The sequence below is a fragment of the Copadichromis virginalis genome, linkage group LG17 (assembly GCF_057382275.1).
Source record: "Copadichromis virginalis isolate Kocher_CV1m ecotype Utaka linkage group LG17, C_Virginalis_male_GT1.1, whole genome shotgun sequence".
Lineage (NCBI taxonomy): Eukaryota > Metazoa > Chordata > Actinopteri > Cichliformes > Cichlidae > Copadichromis > Copadichromis virginalis.
The window spans coordinates 25,168,844-25,191,254 of record NC_140634.1 but is presented as its reverse complement, the minus strand read 5'-3'; the positions used below and the strand labels follow the sequence as shown (position 1 = coordinate 25,191,254).

The 22,411-nt window shown below is 40.1% G+C and overlaps 1 protein-coding gene across 6 annotated transcripts in view; it reads left to right on the top strand.

The window, feature by feature from the left end:
* ppfia2 (PTPRF interacting protein alpha 2) overlaps nucleotides 1-22,411 on the top strand; it is a 182,267-nt gene that overhangs the window by 134,492 nt on the left and 25,364 nt on the right. For all 6 annotated transcript variants that reach the window (XM_085437296.1, XM_085437299.1, XM_085437300.1 and 3 more), the window contains exons 4-13: nucleotides 394-563; nucleotides 1,954-2,023; nucleotides 8,892-9,002; nucleotides 12,203-12,424; nucleotides 13,911-14,057; nucleotides 17,420-17,554; nucleotides 18,237-18,320; nucleotides 20,281-20,412; nucleotides 20,537-20,599; nucleotides 20,959-21,050. In XM_085437296.1, coding sequence (XP_085293422.1) covers nucleotides 394-563; nucleotides 1,954-2,023; nucleotides 8,892-9,002; nucleotides 12,203-12,424; nucleotides 13,911-14,057; nucleotides 17,420-17,554; nucleotides 18,237-18,320; nucleotides 20,281-20,412; nucleotides 20,537-20,599; nucleotides 20,959-21,050 — 1,226 coding nt within the window. The remainder of the gene's footprint in view (nucleotides 1-393; nucleotides 564-1,953; nucleotides 2,024-8,891; nucleotides 9,003-12,202; nucleotides 12,425-13,910; nucleotides 14,058-17,419; nucleotides 17,555-18,236; nucleotides 18,321-20,280; nucleotides 20,413-20,536; nucleotides 20,600-20,958; nucleotides 21,051-22,411) is intronic.

The window sequence follows — 22,411 nt, the reverse complement described above, 5'->3', positions numbered from 1 at the left end:
TGAGAATGTAAATAGTGATTATGGCCATTTTAATTGGTAAAAAAAATTTGATGATACTAAGAATAATAATAGATGTTGGTCACATAACAAGCCACCAAACCACTTTTGTTGCAATATTTTCTTTTTTCCCAAAGGACTCAGTCTCTGTAAGTAATCGCCTTTGTTGCATCTATATAATGTTTTTTTGATAGTCATGTTTGATTTTTGAAACATTTTTTGAGCCTGATCAAGCACACTTGAAATCATTCCTCTAGCACTTGTAGAAAAAAACCCATAAATAGAATAAGAACAAGAGCCGTGGCTTTCTGTGTTCTCAGAATGTTCATATTTTGGATTCTTCAGCAGTTCTCAGAGTTGATAATAACATTGATTTCTCCTATTTCTTCCCTTTAGTTACTGCTGGAACATCTTGAGTGCCTGGTGTCCAGACACGAGCGGTCACTTCGTATGACTGTGGTCAAGAGGCAGGCTCAGTCTCCTTCAGGGGTCTCCAGTGAAGTCGAAGTTCTTAAAGCACTCAAATCCTTGTTTGAACACCATAAAGCCCTAGATGAGAAGGTAAGGTTGTCAGAATATCTACATTAAATGTGTAACTGTTGGCTTTTTTCAGTTTTACCAAATTTAATGTGTTTGACTTTAATGTGTTGTTTTGATTCGGTTGTATGTCCCTTCTCTGTTGTATTATTATTAATTACTTGTGTGTTTTATATTATTATTGGAGACAAATACATGTATTTTTGTTTATTCTGGATCAGTCACATGTTATTTACATTTAAAATTCTTTTTTGGTTTTCATAAATGCACAAGTAATTAGTGGGTTTGTGAAAAGTGTAGCTGACGATTAAAAAAAATGATTTGAAAAATTAGGTTTAATGTGTTATATTTCTGCAGTGTGGTGTCATTAGTCATGTCAAAGGCAAGCTGAGTGAGTATTAGCACAGTGTGGAGGTGAAGTAACCAGTTGGCTAGCTAGCTGCAGGAGCTAACCAGGAAAAAAAACCTCAGCTACACATACTACAGATCTAGAAAGAAAATAAAAGCCATCAGGAAAAAATGTTTTGCATTGTTACTTTTGAGTCACCTATACTGTATGTATTCTTTCTCCCCAAAACATTATGTTTAATTTTAAATGTTAAACATATTTGTAATAACTTATTAGTTGTGCTTTGCTGGATTCAGATTTGGCTCCACCCCCTAATTATCATATTATAGTATATTATAATGTATATGGATAGATAAAACATTTAAGACCAGATGATACTAACAGTGCTTTATTTTCCTTTTGTGTGATTTCATGCTATCATTTTCTAGTTTTAAGCCTTTACATGTCGCACTCAGTGTTTCTCCTCACATCCCGCTGATTTATGACCTTAGCCTCCTGTGTAATATCAGCACTCCCCCTGTAATCCATTCATCCCCCCCCCCGAAAGCCAACATTTATAACACATGTCCAACGTCCACATTGTTTAAGGTAATATAAGCTCAGGCAAATGGGGTCCCGTGTTGGAACAATATCCCAGAGTGGACACAGAGGATCAGCCTCTTCTCATATCTGGTGCACACTCACAATGTGTTGCAAGTAATTGTTCCATCACAGCCATGATGAACCTAAAAGAGACAAAGGGAGAAGTGTAGAAGGGGAATCTCCTCTCCGCAAATGGTGCTTTTAAAGCAGCAAGAGCCGTATAATGCTACTTTGAAGCCCCAGAAAAGTGGTGTTGTAAGGCTAAGGGAGGAAAAGAGGATAGCACCTTCTGATGTGTTAACCCTTGCTTTCCTGGACTGGGATTTTAACAGCGGTGAGAGAGGAAGCTAATGATTGCGTTTTTCAGCTTGGCTCTTTTAAGATCAGTCCATCCCAGTGGAATTAAGTGCAGTGAAGGCTTATAACAGTGCCCATGACAAAGGATCTACAGACAGATTGTGATTCATGTTTTGTGATTTTCAGGTAAGAGAGAGACTACGAGTGTCACTGGAGAGGGTGTCTGCCTTGGAGGAGGAGCTCACAGCAGCCAATCAGGAGGTAATAACCACCACACTCACCAGTAACTACATTAACTGCTTGCTAATGCAGATGTCTTATAAGCAACCAAATGCTTTTAGGCATATGAAAGAAATGTGATGAAAGTGACTTTGAATGTGGCAGATGGGCCAACCTGAGTATTTCAACTGCAGATCTACAAGAATTTTCACACACAACAGTCTCAAGGGTTTACCTCTCTGGGCAGAAATGCTAGAGGAGAATGGCTAGACTAAAAAGTCGGAACCTTATGTTGAAATTTAAAGCAAAAGACCACAGGGGTTCCAATCAGAATCAGAATCAGAATCAGAATACTTTATTGATCCCTGGGGGAAATTATTTTTTGTTACAGTGCTCCATTTTAAACCAACATTAAGACAAGACAGACAATACGCTAACTAAGAATAGTACAATATATACATATATATACATACATACATACATAAGTCACTTATAAATAAATAGCTGGAAAAGAAACATGTGTAGTTGTAGCAGCAAACAGTGTGTTAAGTGGATGCATTGTACAGGGAGATGGCCACAGGCAGGAATGATTTCCTGTGTCGTTCAGTGGTGCTTTTCGGTAATCTCAGTCTCTCACTGAACGAGCTCCTGTGACTGACCAACATGTCATGGAGTGGGTGGGAGGTGTTATCCAACATTGTCTTTATCTTGGACAGCATCCGCCTCTCCGACACCACCTTGAGGGAGTCCAGCTCCATCCCCACAACATTGCTGGCCTTACGGATCAGTTTATTAAGTCTGCTGGCATCTGCGACCCTCAGCCTGCTCCCCCAGCATGCAACAGCATAGAGGATCGCACTGGCCACAACAGACTCATAGAAAATCCTCAGCATTTTCTGGCAGATGTTGAAGGACCTCAGTCGCCTCAAAAAATAGAGACGACTCTAGCCCTTCCTGTAAAGTGCTGTGGTGTTTTTAGCCCAGTCCAGTTTACTGTCAATGTGTACTCCAAGGTATTTATAGTCCTCCACAATGTCAACACTGACCCCCTGGATTGAAACAGGGGTCAAGTGTTTCCTGGTCTTCCTGAAGTCCACGATCAGTTCCTTGGTCTTTGCCACGTTGAGCTGCAGATGATTCTGCTCACACCACGTGACAAAGGAGTCGACAACAGCCCGGTACTCTGTCTCATCATCCCTGCTGATGCATCCAACCACCGCAGAGTCATCAGAAAACTTCTGAAGATGGCAGGTCTCTGTGCAGTGCTAACAAGCTGTGACTAATGGCCACGGTGTAGAATAATGAATATTGTGATATTTTTAAACACACTTTTTGTTGTTTGTGTTGTCAGATAATGCATCATCAGTGATTATGGATTAAAACTAGAATGAATGGGCTGAAATTCCTGGAACCTCAGACTATGGTTTGTTGGTTGTTTTCATACCAATGCATAGTGTCTGACTTGAGGTAGATTATTAGCTTTCTTCATCAAAGGAACACTTAGTAGCATATAGACGAATGGGACAAAGAAAAATTATATTCTTTAATAAGGATTTAAAGACTTTGGCTATTTTATTAATCCTTTGCATAAAAGGCATCAGGAAAAGCAAGCATTTCTAATTTGGAAAACAAATACTATTGTTTCATTTAAGTCATTCCCATCAGACAAATGCATGTCTGTACTGCTTTTTAAGGATTCTGCAAACATGCTCAGTAAACATAATTTTGAACATGCAGACCTAATACATACTGTGATGTGTCCTGAATTTTGTATCTGCTCTGAAACCCAGAAACATTTACGGTACCTCGACAGGCTTCACTCTACCTCAGCTTATCAGTGGCTGCGGCGAAGCACTGACAGTACATCGGCCACTGTTTCCTTGGTGGCCTTTCCGTCTTCACCTCCTAGTTCGGGCTAGAGTAGGATTTGCACTGCAGATGGTCCTGTTCCAGCTGAGGAAAAACCCTCAGGCTGCCACTTCACAGCCTGTCAGACATGCCAGCCTGACACTCGGGCCTGGCGTAAAAGTCACTAAAAGGAAGAGAAGAAGAAAAAGATGGGAATGAAAAGCAATAGGGGGAATGGTTGGGAGGCGTGTGGCGTGGGTGGAGGGACAGACGGAGATCTAGTGTGAGAGGAGAGAGAGGGGGTAAGGATGGAAAAAAAAGGCATAGACAGGCAGAAGACACAAATAGACATGGCAGGTGGGATGCAGAGGCAGATCGTGTGTGGAGGTATGTGTATTAATGAGAGTGCAGGGCTCCACTTGGTCAGAGCACCTCTGAAAGAAACCGAAGGACAGAAAAAGTGAAGCTGTAATGATATGTTTTGATGGCGAGTAAAGTCGCTAGGGGTCAAAACCCAAGATTTGATAGTGTGCGATCTACCAGACAAGGAGAGAATTGTAGAAAAGATTGAAAACTTAAAAAAGTAAACCTAAAGGCCAGCGGTACCTAAATTCTTCTCTTTTTCTCTTTGACAGTTTTTCCTGAAGTCTTGTTTTTTAACTGCAGAAACTCTGACAGACATCTCAGCAGCACCTTGAAATATTTCTCACATCACACTTCCAAGCTTATAAAGACCATACAGTATTTCTGTGTGGCTGTCCCTCTCTAATGGTTAACACAACACTTGTCAGAGCTGCGGACAGATGAGTGATTAGACCTTGAGGTGATGGAGGGTGGAGGTGGTGGTGGAGAGGATGGTTAAACCGGCTTTGCCGAATAAAAATGTCCACGCTTAAGAGGCTCCAGGGAGGCAGGCGGATCCGTGAGCCCGCAAACTGGTAATTGATTTGAGATGGAGGTCTATTATGAGTCCCATTTCCCTCCAGGAATTTAGACAATGTGTCCATGCTTGAAGAAATCAGCAGCCTTTAACCTCATGCAGTCACAGGTGTTTAAGTGGCCCCACACTGATTGCTGCTAGTGATTGCAGTTCTATCTGTGGAGCATTTTGGTATCTATCTGAGGATGAATTGTTGCTTACCAATTATTTGATGTTAATCAAAACAGACATATTTTTAAGACACTGTTAAATTCCCAAAGGTAGCTCAATAGCTCATTTGAATCTATCACAACCATACAAGATCAAGGCAGATAAAATAATATGTATCAAATATTATTTTATGCAGTCATACCAGATTCTTAGCAACTCAACCCTAGTTATACGTGGTGATTGACCATTTGTAACTTTCAGAGGCTTAAAATGAAATTGACTAATGAGCTATTTTATGGTCATGTGAAGTCTGTTCCTTCATTATTGTTGAAGGAACAGGGAACATTATTTGGCAAAGTATGCAAATGATGGCCCCGCCCCTCCCTGAGCCTGGTTCTGCCGGAGGTTTCTGCCTGTTAAAAGGGAGTTTTTCCTTCCCACTGTCGCCAAAGTGCTTGCTCATAGGGGGTCATTTGATTGTTGGGTTTTTCTCTGTATATATTATTGTAGGGTCTACCTTACAATATAAAGCGCCTTGAGGCGACTGTTGTTGTGATTTGGCGCTATATAAATAAAATCGAATTGAAAGAAATTGATTTGATTTCAAGTGTTGCATTTTGTGTTTTTTTTTTTTTGTCTTTTTTTTGGATAGGAGGAGCTCCTAAAGAATGTTGATGCAAGTGAAAGAGGCTAAAAAAACAAAATAACCTTAATGAGTAGTGAGTAGCCAAAATCAACAATCTGGCGCATTCTTAATAAGTGGAACTCAATTGGCTAGCTCTGCAACACCAACACCTTTATGAATGTAAAGGACAGTTTACAACAAGGTCTAAATAACAGGTTGCAACAACAAGCCAGATTAGACAACAAAATTAATTGATCAGAAGTATACCACATCATCTGTCTAATATGGTAGAGATAATGTTGTGAGGTGGGCATGTATGATAGTGGAACTACCACTAGTGTTTATAGGTGATGTGACTGCTGATAGAAGTATGGATTCTGAAGTGTACAGGGCTATACTCTCTCTGCTAATATTCGACCAGATGCTGCAAAACTGAGTAGACAGCACTTCTTAGTGCAAATGGATAATGGCCTGAAGCATACTGGAAAAGCAACCCAAGCGTTTCTTAAGGCAAAGAAATGGGATTATTTTCAATAGCCAATAGAGTCATTTGAATCAGTTTTTAACAATTTAAAGCAGCTTTAATGGTGTGGTAATATAAGATTTGATAATCGGATGTATAGAAAGGTAACATCTGACCCATGAGCCGATGTGGGCTAGCACTGAGGTCCTTACAGGCTGAGCTTGATCCAAACCAGCACTATGCTCAGTAGGAGAAATACTCTGTTCACGGTTTTTCAAATAAAAGCTGGCAGAAAAGGTTGAGAATGGCAACAGCAGTACTTTTTTTCTTGCTTTTGCAAAAAAAAGACTGACCTAATTCTTTTGGGATTTTGTAAAAGAAAGAAAACTAATACATGAAATGAAATCTCCTTTGACCTAAAACATTTGATAAACATGTTTTATGTGTGGTCATGCATTTTTCCCCAGGTGTGTGATTGATTCTATTTTAAGTGCATTGCACCAAACTTGCTTTTCCCCAAATCTCACCTTGACGTCATCAATCTTTCATACTCTAAGAGCAACCTGTGGCACCCGTGGACACACACACTCACACATAGCCATTCTTATTTCACTCCTTCCCATTTTCCTCCAATTTCTACTTCATCAGACATTCCTGTCAACACAGAGCCCAGAAGTGCTAAAGGAAGATAAGGAAATTGTGATGCTGCGTTGTAAAAGAAGCTCCACTCGTCCTTGTGTCCCTCGTCACCCTTTTCATTTTGCATCTGGCAAACTTCTCTCTGTCTTCTTTCATTTCAGCGATGGAGATGCATCAGTAGCGCCCCATTCATCAATTGTGCCTTTATGTCATGGGTGGCGTTGGTGTTTGATCTCTGAGATGGAGAAATTACAGACAATCTCAAAATAATGGTACTGGAACATACGGAGGCATAATTATGCCCTCATTAAAAATAATGAACAGAAGATGCTTTGTAGACAGAGTGCAGCAGAAAAGAAGAAGCCAAGCTGCTGCTGGCAAAGTTGAGTGTGAAGGAAACCCTGTCTGTGGAAGGTGGGAGATAATCTTCTGTTCTCACTCGCAACTTTAAAGAGGTCCCGACATTAACTACGACTCGTGTCCAGGTGTCAATGAGGGCAGGTTGGGATCTGAGTTTAAACTGGATCATGTCAAAGTCACTTGATTGCATTGTTTGTTTTATCGACAGCGGTTTCATTGATTGTCCTCGGGCTCCTCTTGCTGTTCCGATCACAACAAATGTCTGTTGCGGAAAGAGAGAGAAAAGACGATTTTAAAGCATCGCAATTTGTTTTCAACGGCGACGATCACTCAGCATTTCCATTCTCAAACTGTAATTATTTATTAGAATGATTAGTAATGGTAGTTGGATTGTCATAAATGATGGTGCTGGCTGCTTGGAAATCCTGATCGAATCATCCATAAAGAGAAGGACAAAAAGGAACATGCATGATTTGAGAGTCCTACATGGTTCAGAGATTAAAGCTTTTCTGAAGCTTCCGAGTACTCATAGAGGAGAACCAGCATGATGCAGCTTTAATCACATCACGCTATCAGCATGCCTCATGTACTGTAGTAATTGTTGGGGGGGGGGTTTGTTAGGAGCTCCTCCTTTTTTGTTCGTGTAGAGAATAACTGTAAAACTATTTTAGTGCTAGAGTTGTCTTTCTGGTGGTTATTTACTTTTTAGGGGAGGTTTCAGAGATTGAGACCAGTGGACAGTGGTGTAACTTTGACTGCTTCTGTCTGCAAAAATAAACGGAACACACTGTACCAAGCTTATTGTTGAAATAAAAGCAGACAGTCTTTTCACATTTTGAACAAATCTCCAGGTTGGCCAAATTCATTTTGAACAGGAGCACAATAGCACACAGAAATATCATCACCAGTGCTATTTTAACATCCCTCACAGTTTGCAGACTGACTTTGTGGCTTTTCTTAGTTTTCCATTGCAGAGAGGAGCATTGAGGATCTGCCCTGTTTCAGTTTTACTTTCAGAGCCAGGACTGCGTGTGTTGGCTTGTATTTCTTACTCTGTTTTGACTTTCTTTTCTCAGGGGAATCATTAATTCATACATTTCTTAAAGCTGCACTGTGTTTACTTTAGTGCAGCTGGCCTATGTTCGACCTCAATAAAAGATTGATGCATTCGCAACACGTTATTTTCGTATTCACCTTAGTGCTAGTGTAGGATACACGGAGAAAGTCTTAGAAGAAGTTATCCATTCTGCTAGTTAATATTTAGTGGCCTACCTGGGACGAATGAATGGCTGCTCTCCATAAGCATTAGGCTCTGGAAAGAAGTACTTCAAGAAGTACTGTGAACTAGTAGGCAGCAGGTACACTGTCAACCTCTCTCTCTCTTGAAGTGAGTGATAATCATATGTTGTCAGTCAAAGCCAAACCAGAATGTTATTGTTGTCAGACACCCCTGTGGCAGGGTTAAGGCTTCAGGATGGCTGATGGTGGGGAAATAAAGCACTTGGTTTGCAAAACTCAATAATCACAAGGTTTCCATGAATGTTGGTTAAAGTAATGTTCCAAAATTCCTATGCAGTGTGATATACTGTAATTTACTAGCGTTGCATAAGAGAGGGAAAATGATTAGTTAACCAAGGATTGCAATTATGTGTGGTTGTGGTTTTATCCTCATCGTGTGTGCAAACAAGAGGCTCATTCAAGAGGCTTCGCTAAAAGCTAAAAGTTCTAAAGCCACACTGAGGAAGATGCCAGCCTTAAAATTGAGTTTTGTTTTTTCGTCTCACACAAACTGTGTTGCTGTGTGCAGGCAAGTGTGTGCGGAGGGGTTTTTTGTTGTATTTTTTTTTTTTTTTTACTTCTAACCCCATATTTTTGTGTCCCACAGATTGTGGCCTTACGGGAACAGAATGCTCACATCCAGAGGAAAGTGGCATCAGGTGAGGGAGGAGAGGACATTTTGGAGGGCAGTGAAGCTCAACAGAAGGTCCATGGCAAGGTGAGCTCCCTTGATTTAAATATGGGTGGAAAAAATGGTCAAAATTATGTGTGGATCTATAATAACTACACTACACTTTAATAGTCTGTACATTATGGCAATATTTGCACTTGTTGTTTTTGATTAAGATATAGTTTATTCTAAAAATGTGCATAGTATTATGTATGTATATATTAAATATACTTACTGTGGCGGTCATACAGTAACCCGGATGTTTTCCATTTCAAAATAAAAGCACTACCAATCAGTATTTTGTCTACAACCCTGCTGTGGTGGCGTTACACAAATAATTCCTGTACATTTAGTTCCCCCTGCTGTATTGGCATTTTGACTTTAAAGTATTGCAGCGACTATCACATGGTTTTGATCATACATTTATTTACCTCTGCAGGCATTCTGAAGGAGTTAGGCGAAAACTCCCGCTGTGATCTCACCCCCTGCCATTATGCAGGAGCACACATGGACATCCATAGCTGAATACAAATTTCCTTTTGATTATTACTTTAACAGCATAGGTGTAGGTGTAGATTACGCTGATGCCTTTTTATGTCAGAAGCACGCGAGCCCAAAATGATGCACCTTAAAGGCAAACGCAGATGCAGGATTTTTACTTTTTTTTTTTTTTTTTTTTATACATGCAGACAGCAGCAGAGGATACCTGGGTAGATCAATGGAGACGTTATTACTTGGCTGGTCTGCTGGGGAACGAGGGTTTGGGGGATGGGAGGTGGTGGTGGTGGGGGATTGGGAGTAAAGAGATGAAGAGCGTGTGAGTTTGAGGGATGTGATAATGAGGAGACAGCCATCATCTGCTCTGTTTTGTGTAGATAAAATAAGAGAGTATGAACAGGTGTTGTTTGGCACATTTGTTTTGTGATACGGTGAAGAAAGAACACTAACCTTGCAGTAATGGTGAGGGTCAGTTATTCAGCATGACTGTAGTCAGAGTGACTGACAGAGATGTAGAAGGAACTGTCAGGAAGGGGACAATGGCAAAACCTGCCCACCGGATTCTTTCATTCATATATATATATATATATATATCTTGGTTTGTCACTCCATCAGTTTTTGCACCACTGAATTACAGACCACCTCTTCTGTAACTGAAGGGACAGATCTGTCTTTTAGGTTTCATGTCATAGGTTTTATCTAATTTCTTAATGACGTGACTTTCAAATGCTGCTTATCTGCTGTAGACGGTGTTTTAGCCCTGTCACTTTAAGCTAATAGCTTTTTGAGAATCACCTTGTTGGTACAAGAATATTTTGTCTGACAAACTGCATCATCTTTGGGATTTTTTGTATATTCAACTAAAGAAATAGGAACAAATGATGTGTTTTTGCAACAGGCTGCTAGTACTAACGTGCCTAGATGCAATTAAAATGTGGTTATTTGCTTATTTGTCTGTTATGTGTAGTTCATCTGTTTAGTAAGGTGCTTTTTTATGTTTAGATAATTCATTAGGCAGCGTTAAGTGGCCTAATAAACAAAAACATTCCTCTTAGTGAAAAAGCATCTTATGTTCAAAGAAGAAACTTTGAAAGACCTTAAGAAAGTTTGGAGAACTATTGCTCAAGGCCAACATTAGTTCTCAGAGCAAAATATAAAGAATTGAGGGGCATCTCAAGACTATCTGTCCATCTATCCATGCAGGCATGAATGAGAGCAGTTGTTTCATAGCCAAACTTAACCATTTTTAAAGGTCATTCAGAGTTAAAAAGCAATACACCCCTTTGAAATGTTGGGTAACTCTTATTAACATTGTCCCTTTAAACTATCCTGGTCCTAAATGGTACAAATCTGTGAAACAAGCCCATCGATGGAAACCCCAGATACAAAGAGGGACAGCTGAGCCATTTGGCAATAAAGAAGATATAAAATTCTTTTATGAGCATGGCCCACTGCTGGCATGCTCGTATTAAAATCACTGGTGTGATTTAGTGGATCCTGTTCCTTGCTCAAGTGAATCATTGATCACAGGCAGCAGACAGAGAGGCCCAATTAGGTTTGTCCTCACAGATGGATGGCCAAAGATGGGCAGCTGTGCCTCACAATACAGCAGGAAGACAGAGGAAGATGGAGAATGAAGAGATCAGTTTCCCTCAATCCTCTCATTCACCTTATTGTAACTCAATTGAGCATAAAAGCAAGATTTGTTTTTTTAAACTATGCATGTTTGTTATTTAGCACCGATAATAAGGTTGTTTTCCTCTGTTGTTCTTGCCCCTAAACTCTTTTGTAAGCTGAATCTCTGCGGTATCCTCCTCATTAATCTACCTCATGCAGAGACCAGGAGAGCTGTACGGAGTGGAAACCTTGCAAATCTAATCAGATTACTTATGCAAGTGTCAAAACAATTTCTCCAGCAGAGTCTGGTGTGATTCAGTCTTTGTGACCATCCAGAATCAAAGCAGGGGAAGAACCAAAGCCGTGAGCTCCTGAACTTGAATTTATTAGAATGCAAATGTATGTCATTCTCAAAAGCAGACATGGTATCTGAAGTGGAAGCATGGCTGATTTCTCAGGGCCCACTTGAATACACGACAGGAAGATGAGGCATGACAGGAAATCAGAAAATTGCTTTGCACCATTGTTCATTTTTACTCTCGATAGTGTGTTTATTTTCCTGCATTCAAAGCTCAAACTTCTATTTTTGATTTAGGTACTGGGGTTCTTACTAGGTTAACACTTGAAAAAAGAAAGAAAATATAATCACTTGTTATCGCGATTATTGTGGGGCAAGTGTGCATTCTGAATGGACTTACAAGACACGTTTCAGGATTCGGGATATAATTTAACATCCAAAAGATTTATTTCAACTGCAAGGAAAAAGTTCTAGTTAGAATGTTAACTTAAAAGAAAGAAAGAATTTTTTTACTTTGATTAGCCACAACATTAACAACCAATTTCCAAATCCTGTACTAACCCTCACTTGTCAGTGATCTTATTACTACTTTATTATTACCTTATTACCTATATACCACAAGCCTCACTTAATTTGTGAGTTTTAAAAGACGTCATGCAAGGGAATTCATTTTTAAAAAAGCTCTTAAATTCTTTTTAAAGTACACTAAAAGTTAGAAATCATCCCCAAACATCCCTTGGCAAATTTTGTGCTTCATGACGCATACATATTTTTGGATAATTTTCCCTTTTCATATGTTGACCTCTTACTCCACGTCCCCCTCTTTCCCCTCCAGCGTCTGTCCAATGGCTCTCTGGAGCCGGCCCATGAGGCGAGTCAGGTGGTCGAGCTGCAGGACCTGCTGGAGAAGCAGAACTACGAGTTGGCCCAGATGAAGGAGCGCATGTCCTCCCTCTCCTCCCGGGTTTCCGAGGTGGAGCAGGAGCTCGAGACCGCCCGCAAGGACCTCATCAAGTCAGAGGAGATGAACAACAAGTACCAGAGGGACATCAAAGAGGTCACAGCACAGAAACTGAGCACAGGGGGAAGCATACACACACACACACACATATTCGCATGGGGATAACAGTTGCAAGAGAAACATCAAAGACAGCGAGCAGTGGTCTAAAAACAGCTTCTATTTGCATATGCTCTCACACTCTCCCCAGCTCTTTATTACTCCGTCTTTTTCTCACATAAAAACATGCACATTGACTTGTGAACGTATAAGGTCTTTCATAATGCCTTCATCGGGTGAAGTGAGTTAAGTGAAGAGTCCTTGAAAAAATATCTAAATATACACTTCAGATAAACACTTCTCTAGGCCTCAAACTAACACTTAATGTTAAATAAATAACTAACCATTTGTATTTCTTGAACGGGTTCAAGACTGTTGATGCATGAAGCACAAAAAAGAGCCAGTTGTGTCCAAAACTGGCAGTTAAGATCCAAATAATAGTCCTATTTATTATATGTCTGTGCAAGGTTAATATCAGTGAAGTGGGCTGGATATGAACATAAGCTGATGCCCCTGTCGCCTGGGGATGAAATTACTATTGATTTCTAACGATGTGGGCAGAGGCAGTTATCGTGGGCTGACAAACATGGCCTTATCAGGCCAATCGTGTTTTATTACCCTGCAATGCCTTCTCTTACAGCAGCAGTTTATTTAGTGTTCTAAGAATAACTGTTATTATTTGTATGGTTTGGAAACAATGGGTGCTACCGCAAGTTTGTGTCTGAAGCAATTCTCCATGGAGGAAATTAAGTCTGAGAAATTCCATGATAATGTTGCCTCTGTTCATGACAGCAGCGCATGTTTGTATTTTATGAGGCTTTATTTGTTATTAACTTTTGTGCACATTCTAGGGATAAAAGTTTGATTTTGCAGACTTGCAGTCTGGTTTCTGTGTGCATTCCAGGAAGTGGTTGAAGAATCTCTAATTCAATTCCGTTCATTTCAGTTTTACTTACTCAGTGCCAATTAACAATAATGGTGAGCTCAAGGTTCTTTATATTGTAAAGTAAAGACCCTGCAATATCTGTATATCTGCAATATCCATCCATTCACTGTCTGCTGCTTATCCTGGCCTAAGTAGAGACACCCAGACTCCTTTACTTCTTCCAGGAAAAACTGATGACATTTCTTCACCGTATACTGGGTCTAGTCTGAGATCCAGTATACGGTGAAGAAATGTCATCAGTTTTTCCTCCTGGTAGGACATGTCTAAAAACCTTATTTAGAAGGTGCCCAGGAGACATCCTAGTCATCCCTGAACCACGTCAGCTGTCTCTCAGTGTTTCGATGTGGAAGCTTAGTGGCTCTAGGTGCTGAATGCCCAAGCACCCTGTCACTTAAGGGAGGGTCCAGACACCCTATGGAGTTTTCATCTGGTGCTGATATTAAAGTAGTGTACAAATTCCATGTGTGCAAAGCAGCAGGAGAAAATATTACACCCAAAGTTGATGTTATATTAAGTCTTTTTTTGTGTGTCTCTATACAGGCCATGTGTCAGAAAGAAGACATGGAGGAACGGATTGTCACGCTGGAGAAACGTTACCTGAGTGCCCAAAGAGAAGCCACCTCTGTGCATGACATCAATGACAAACTGGAGAACGAGTTGGCCAATAAGGAGGCATTCCTCAGACAGGTCTGTAAAGTCCACTCCAGGGTTAGTGTGAGCCATGTAATCACATTAATCAGCTCTCTGGGATTACTATTTTCTTCCAAAAAATGGGTCCAGATGGCAGCTGCAGTGCACGATTCATTACTGTATCATCAGTCGTATTTTTCTTACTGGATTCAGAAAAGAATCAGCCAGGAAAAATGTGTAAGATGGTTCCTGTCAGTTAACATAGTCCTTTGAGCAGTTCCACAGAGGTCTGGCATTGAGAAAACCTCTTCACATCGTGGTAGATAATGTAAGAGGAAATTACTACTGGGGAAGAAATTTTATAAATGTTTACTTTGTGCAGATGCACATGGCTCACATGTGATTTCTTCATAATTGACATAATGCTGCAGAATATGGTCAAGCGATTGTACAGATTTACTCTCCTTTCAATTATTCTTTGTGATTCATTGCAGCCAATTAGATAAATTGCATGGCCATAGAAGATCTAGTGGCATTTTTATGAGTAAAGGCTTAAACACTGTCTGGGCTCTGGAAGAATAGAAAGAATTTCTGATATGAGTAGAAGTAATTAGAGTGACACCATCAGTCCCTGTTTGGATTTACTGTGTGGAAAGTTATTTAGACACTAATTTATATTTTAGTTATAATTCTCAACAATTTTCTTTAGCATAATGTTTACTTTAGACATGTACATCACAACTACAGTGACTATTTAAAACAATTGTGAAATCCCCTAGACCAGTTAATCTGGGGGTACCTTAGAGACGAGACATCACCTGGTGATCACTGGTCATGAGGGAAAATATATATTTTCCGCAACCAGATATAAGTGGTTACTGGTTGTCGCCAAGGAAATGTGGTCACAAAGACGACGTTGCTCCATGTGATTGCTTTGGTTGCAATTTCATGCCAGCAACTACCAGAAACAATTCGACAGATTGGAGAATACACATTTTTTCATAGCAGATGAAAGTTGCCGGCGTCTGCCTGATCAGTCTCTCGTCCTGCATGGGCTTTAGCCATGAGTTTCAAAGCGACTGGCAACCATTTCCACCACATTTTTCATTTGCAACTGGCGGTTGCCATTTAGTCACTAACTGATCTCTGGGCATGTGTGACTAAGCCTAACCTGAAACAAATACAATTTAAAATCTAAAACCTGAACAAATTTGAGAAGAAAATTTAACTGTTGACTAAAAGTAAAAGAGCAATAGAGAGAGACAGTCAAAACAAAGAAATAAGAAAATATATTTAGATGAAAGCAAAAAATGGCACAGTGGGTTATTAGAAAAGCTAATAGTATGAAATATGTTAAAACTGTCTGCTAAACATATAAAACATTGAAATGGTTAGCTCACAGTGTAAGTACATGAAATTGTGATATAAAATCATGACAAAAGATCAAAATAATTGAAACAGCTAAAATTCTGAAACCAGGTGGAAATTATTAGCTATAACTTTAACTGTTGAATTTGTTAGCTAAACGTACTGGATAAACAGTTAAAAAAGCTAGCTAAAAAACAGATTTAAAAAAGTAGTTTTAACTAAAGATATAAACTGTTTGAATGGCTGAAATAAAAACTCAATACTTGGCACTAAACTAGTAAGAGTGTTTGCTAATCATAAGTATATAGTTAACAGAATGTAATCGCTAAAAGTAAATGGTAAGCTAATTTCATCCTGCCAGATGATTACATAGGGTGGGGGTTGTTAACCTTTGCTAGCCAGTCATTTTTCACTCAGGAAATGTGTATGAAGCCACAACTTAAGAAGAAACCACTTATGTATTTACAGCCATGACGTTTACAAGGGAAAGGGTCTATGCAAGGGGTATGCTTGAACCCTAAAGGTTTTTTTAAATGAACTCCTGCTACCATACATAAACAGACTTTTTTGGTAAATATATGCACAAAGTTTCACTTGCTATTGTACTGGGCTCTGGCTGCTGATGTCTGAAGATTACTTGGTATAGAGACATGAAGGGATGAGAAGAAATGGCAAGCAAAATGGCAAAAAGGATGGGTAGTAGGATACCTAGGGAGGATATAATAAACAAAAACAAACTGTCATGTTTCCCCTGTGTCATCTCAAGCACGTGGGATGGCGATATGGGTTGAGGCAGAAAATATCACTGACACACAACACAATGTATACTTGGCCTGCTAGAGTCTAATTATTGCACGCTGAGCTGCCAGGCCCGGAGCTTCGGGGACCAGAGCATCTGTCGCCGATGGCAAAGGCTGCCAAGCCAGTCCTTAAATAAGTCTTAAAACTGATCCCAAGCTAGTGAGGGAGAAAATTCTTACTGTCCAATGGGGAAGCAAGTCACTTGTTTCCAGTTTCATTTAATGCTAAGTTTGAGTTCCATCTTAATGATAGCAAGTACCAGCTGAATGCCTAATCAGGATCTGCATCAGCTGTCTATAAGTTGCCAGTGTCACTCTTGGCAGTGCAGACTCTGACTCTGCTATTCTAAAGAAGAGATGAGCCTCATCTCTGAAAGACAAACATTTGTGATTCTATTTTCTAACAGGCAATTATGCTCTGCTGACACTGAATAGGAAGAAGGAAGAGAATCACATTTATAGAGTTCATTTTCGTTATACTCTGTTAACAAGGACAGCATTGGAACACACTGAAAACTCTTTCATTCAAATAGTGTAGTGTTCTAATAATCTGCTCATACTTTAATTTGTCATTGCTAGGGTTTGTTGTTATTGCAAGAAAAACACTATTCTGGATTTCTTTTCTGGATGATGTATGGTCAAAGCATTGGAAGGTAATTTATTGAATAAATCTCCTGTGTAATCATTTATCATTCTTTCTTTCAGCATTAAGCATTCCTGCAAATTTATTGGCTTCAAGGCAATAAGTTAGAACCCAGATTTAAGCTAAGTGCAGATCCTTAGTTGGTTTAGAGTGTTTAAATTTATTTCAGTGGTTGTGTCTCAGGAAGTAGAGCAGGTCATCAGGAGGTTGGTGGTTTAATCTCTGGCTGGTCCAATTCGCATCCAAAGTATCTGTGTGCAGGATACAGAACCCCAGGTTGCTCACAGATGCATCCATTGGAATTTGAATGTGTGTGAATGTTAAATAGAAACCACTTACATGTCGATGCAGTGCTACTGTGAATGTAACATGTTGTATAGAGTGCTCAAGTAGAATAGATAAGCGCTATATAAGAACCAGTTCAGTACATTAACTTTGACTGTCGGCTAATGTGACTCTTTTCCTCACAACGTGCACATTTATATTTTTTGTTTACTTTTGGCTGCAATCCCTCCACAAAATCTGCAGGAAGCCAGATACAAAATCTCATAAGTCTCGTTGTTCAACTATCAGCTAATGTTTTTGCTGTCTGTGGTGTTTGAGTGCAGATGGAGGAGAAGAACAGACAACTACAGGAGAGGTTGGAGCTTGCAGAACAGAAACTCCAGCAGACCATGAGGAAGGCTGAGACACTCCCGGAGGTTGAGGCCGAACTAGCCCAGAGGATAGCAGCTCTCACCAAGGTAAGCGCACACGTTTGTACATATTGTACATTAACACACATGCTGTTGACGTATTCCCACAGATGCCCTCGTTTTTTTTTCTGTACATTTGTGTAAGTGTCCACGTGGTGTCATGACGTTTCAACATGTTCCTCTCCTCTTCCTCGGCCACATAGTCTGACTCCAGCTCCTCTTCCTCTCCTGATGATTATCACTTTGTAATGGAAGCTAAACTCCAAGACATGAACTCCATTCTTAGGAAGGTAGTTCCACAGGGCATCACAGCTATTGCCAACTCCAATAGAGAACAGATATCATTCATTTATCTTATTAGTGTTTTGTGGCGGGCGTGTTTACTGGGATTCTGCTCTGGCTGTTCTACCACCATGGGACAGCTGCATGGCACTTCTGGCTGGAGCTCATACTTGGCAGTGCTGGAGCAGCTCTCTTCCTCTTTCATTCTGTCCTTTGGTGGCCTTGTTCTCCATCTTTCTCCTTGTCACTGTTTGTTTCAATCAGCTGTCTTTCCAGTTACGCTTTAAAACATAGATATCCATCTTTGAGTTTGGGGTAGAAGCTTTGGCTTGTGTTGTCGCCACCATTTTTCTTTGTTGGCCCTTAGGCTGTCAAGCACACAGATCATCGTGGCCTCTCTTTTTTTTTTTTTTTTGTCCTGTCTGTGCTGTCTGTGATCCAACTGTAGGCGGAAGAGCGTCACGGGAGCATTGAGGAGCGAATGAGGCACTTGGAATGCCAGCTGGAGGAGAAGAACCAGGAGCTGCTGAGGGTGAGTCACTGCGGAGGCGTTGTGCCAAGCAGCGTTAACCAGGCAGCCACTTCTGCATGAGCAAGACAGCTTGAAGCGACTGCAACTGATGGCACACTGTCTGATTTGTCACCAATGAAGCTTGACCAAATGGGTGTTTCACGTACTCTGCTGATATAATGGTTTGCAAAATACTCACAAATGATGCAAATGAGTAATTCTAAAAGACGTTAGTGTTTTCACGTCACACTTTAGTGTATGATAGCAAATTCAAGCGAGAATGCTGTCTGTATGAAGATGTTTAACCTCATGAGTTATTTTCAAAGTTTTTTTGTTGTTGTTTTCCTTATTTGAAAAATGCAATAGTGGGCAATCTTTCCAACAGCAGTCATATAGTACAGAGAAAACCCCAACAGTCAAATGACCCCTTTGAGAAAGCACTTGGCAACAGTGGGAAGGAGAAACTCCTTTTTAATAGGAAGAAACCTCCAGCAGAGCCAGGTTCAGGGAGGGGCAGCCGTCTGCCATGACTAGCCGGTGGTGATGGGAGGGAGAAAGGATAAAAGATACACTGTGGATGGGAGCCAGAAATTGATAATAGCTAATGATTAAATGCAGTGGTGTATAAATATATAGTGAGTGAAAAAGAAACACTCCCAGTGCATCATAGGAATCCCCCAGCAGCTTAGGCCTTTTGCAGGGAGGATCACCTGATGCAGCCCTAATGATGTTCTTTATCGAAAATAAAAGTTTTAAGCCTAATCTTAGAAGTGGAGAGGGTATCTGTCTCCCGAATTCAAATTGGAAGCTAATTCCACAGAAGAGGGCCTGAAAGCTGAAGGCTCTGCCTCCCATTCTACTTTTAAATATCCTACGAACCAGCAGCTTGAGAACAAAGTGCTCTGCTGGGTTCATAAGGTACTATGAGGTCTTTAAGATAACATGGGGCCTGATTATTTAAGACCTTGTATGTGAGGAGAAGGATTTTCTATTAAATATTTTATTTAACAGGGAGTCAAGAAAAGCCATTATGGGAGAAATAGCTGTGTATTATTCAGCATGTAAAAAATAAATATAAAAATGAGGAGGCTTAATCAGATTTCAATTTGACCAATCTCCCACTCAGTGTCCTCTTCTCATGCACTATTGCATTGCTTCCAGTACTGTTGTTAATTTTAGATTGTCACTTGGAATTCCCGTACTGATCGCGGCACTCCACTCATGTGTCAAACTAACCCAACTTTCATCCGGATACAGTAATACTCCCTGGTGAGGTCTCCAGCAATAACCCAGGGACCAAACAGCAGTTTTCAGTGGAACTGTTGCTCAGTGGCCAAGCCTGAAGCTAGTGCATAAGGTCAGAAGGCCAACAAGGAGTATACTCGTCCTTTGTGTCGACATTCACGGGTTTGTGCATTCTGGATTTGTCCTCGAGGCTGTCAATGCAGAGTTCTGCTGTAGCATCCTGAGGCATTTATCAGAGAACATGTGTGACCTTGTTCTATTGTGCGCAGAAACAAGCCAACGCCATCTTTAGTCGCCACCAGCCCCACTCACCAGATTTCACTCCCTGTGATTATTTTTTTTCTCTAAAATAAAGAAAATTATGTGGCTGTTCAGACACAGAAGCGGGGATCCAGTGCGCAAGTGGTCAGAATCAGACCTCAGAGAGAGATCTAAAGTGCACCCACACTAGAAGCATAGTAATTTCTTTGAGGTAATCTTTACTGAAATGTGGTGCTTGGGGTTCATTTACATAATCACATAATTTATGATACACTACACTGATTTGTCGAAGTGTTGTCCTCATATAAAGTTCTGATTTTAAACTAAAAATAGAATAGCTGTAAAGGCCATGCAATTAGTTATTGTAGTTCCTGCTGAGAGGCTTTCATCACATCAGAAACAATTTAGACTGATGTCTTATTCTCATACAAATGTGCTTGTTTTGTGTTGGTTTATCTGTATTTTTCTCCTTCAGGCTCGGCAGAGGGAAAAGATGAATGAAGAGCACAATAAGAGACTCTCAGACACAGTGGACAGACTCCTCACTGAGTCCAACGAGCGACTTCAGCTCCACCTGAAGGAGAGAATGGCAGCTCTCGAAGAGAAGGTTAAAAACGCCTGACACGTCAATGGAAACCTGTCAATATCAATTGCATCAAGGTCATTAAAAGATGTATTTTTCTCACTTCTTTACTCCCCCCCCCCCCCCCCCCCCCCCCTTTTCTTTGCAGAATATGCTAATCCAAGACTCGGAAACTTACAGAAAACAGTACGAGGAGTCAATCCAAGAAAAAGTAGGTTGTAGAGATCGAGAAATGATTACCTCCTGTTTCAAAATGTCTACATTTTACATGAGCTTAGTGTAATAATTGACTTTTGAGTACAGCAATAATGAGTTTGGTTATTGGCACTAGTTAAATTTTTTATAAACCTTCAATATTGAAAAGCTCCTGCAAGGGATAGAATAATAAGGAGGCTACTGAAAACAGTAGAAATTACAACTGTCACCTACTCAGACCTGTAAATGTAATCAGCTCCACATGCTGCAGCCATGTCACTAGTATGACTAGTGGTATAAAGGGGTAGGATAATCATTTCATTTTTTGGGCATGTAATATCACAGACAATGATGTAGAGAAATTGTTTTGTCCAGTCGCAGCTGGCAGAGGATATTGAGAAACTGAGATCGGAGCTCGACCAATTCAGATTGAGGGCAGGCTCCCTCACAGAACCCACGCTGTCACGGTAGGTCGGTTTTCTGTGTGTGTGTGTGTGTGTGTGTGTGTGTGAGTGTATCCGGATGTAAGACGCAGTTTGTAACGTACCTCCACATGTATATACTGCATCAGTTGCTGCTTTTGGACCACCATATTGGACAGGGGGAGAAATAGGCTTCCTCTTTTTCTTGTCTTTCACAATAAAAGCCTACAGTTGCTTTAATAGCAATCTTTGACACATTCCAGGAGCCAAATAAAATCATCTTTGGTTTTAATCACTGTTGAAAAGATTTTTTTCCCCCTTAATAAATAACATTTTTCTTGTTTTTATTTGAGAATGATTAATTTATATCACTAATTAAATTAATTTGTGGGATTGTAAAAGTCAGACAACACATTTTAATCAATTCAATTAGAATAAACTTGCTGTTAAATTTAAATCGGAATAAAAAACTAAGCTTTATAACTCACTTTAGATGGACAAAGTTAAAAACTGGCCAGAAACATATTTTGTATGTATTTTAGGAGCTATATAAAACCATTAATCACATTCCTTGTTAATCAAATAATATCACTTGTGTTCAGTTGCATGTCGGGGCTGCAGCCCTCATTTGTGGCCAGTGACATTTGCCTCCACTGGCAACAACATCAACATTTAAGTGTCCAGTCAACTATTCATAACAATCCCTAATCACTATGTATGTCTAAATGTATTTTCCTTATCAAAATGTATAGTTTACTAGGAGAATAAAGACAAGGAATGTATGTTTCTGTTGCTGAGGGAGCTTGCCAGTCAAGTGCTTCTCAGAAATGGGCTAAAGAAAAAAAAAATTGGCTTGTTCAGTGGCAGCACGGTGATCCCTGAACATTAGTTGGTTCTGTGTCCAAACGTTAGTGGTGGATACACGACGTATTACAAGGTGAACAAATGACTCAAGAAAAACGTGGATGCTGTGAAAACATCTGCAACATAAAGATGATGTGTTACACTAGACATGCAATAAAAGGCCACGAGAGATTCAGATTTAGTCTAATGTGTGTGTTTATAGAACAGGAAGCAAAGAGAGGCAAATAGATACTCCGTCTCCAGGAGCTTTCCTGTTATTTTATCCTTCTGTGAAAACTACTTGCTCTGTTACACTATTGTTAGAAACACTGGTATAATGGAACTTTTGGCATCTATTTTTGGATATTTTCTGGTTTCCATTTCATGCTGCTTGAAGTTCTAATCTTACAAAGCTGACGTGTTGACAGTGGCAGCCTTAATCTCTTCCAAAGATAAACAATTTGCAGCCATAGAAGCATGCATAACAAGCTCTTATCCTTCAAGAAGTACACTTTGCACCTCCTCACTGTGACTAATAGGTACGCTTGAGGTATCAAAATATA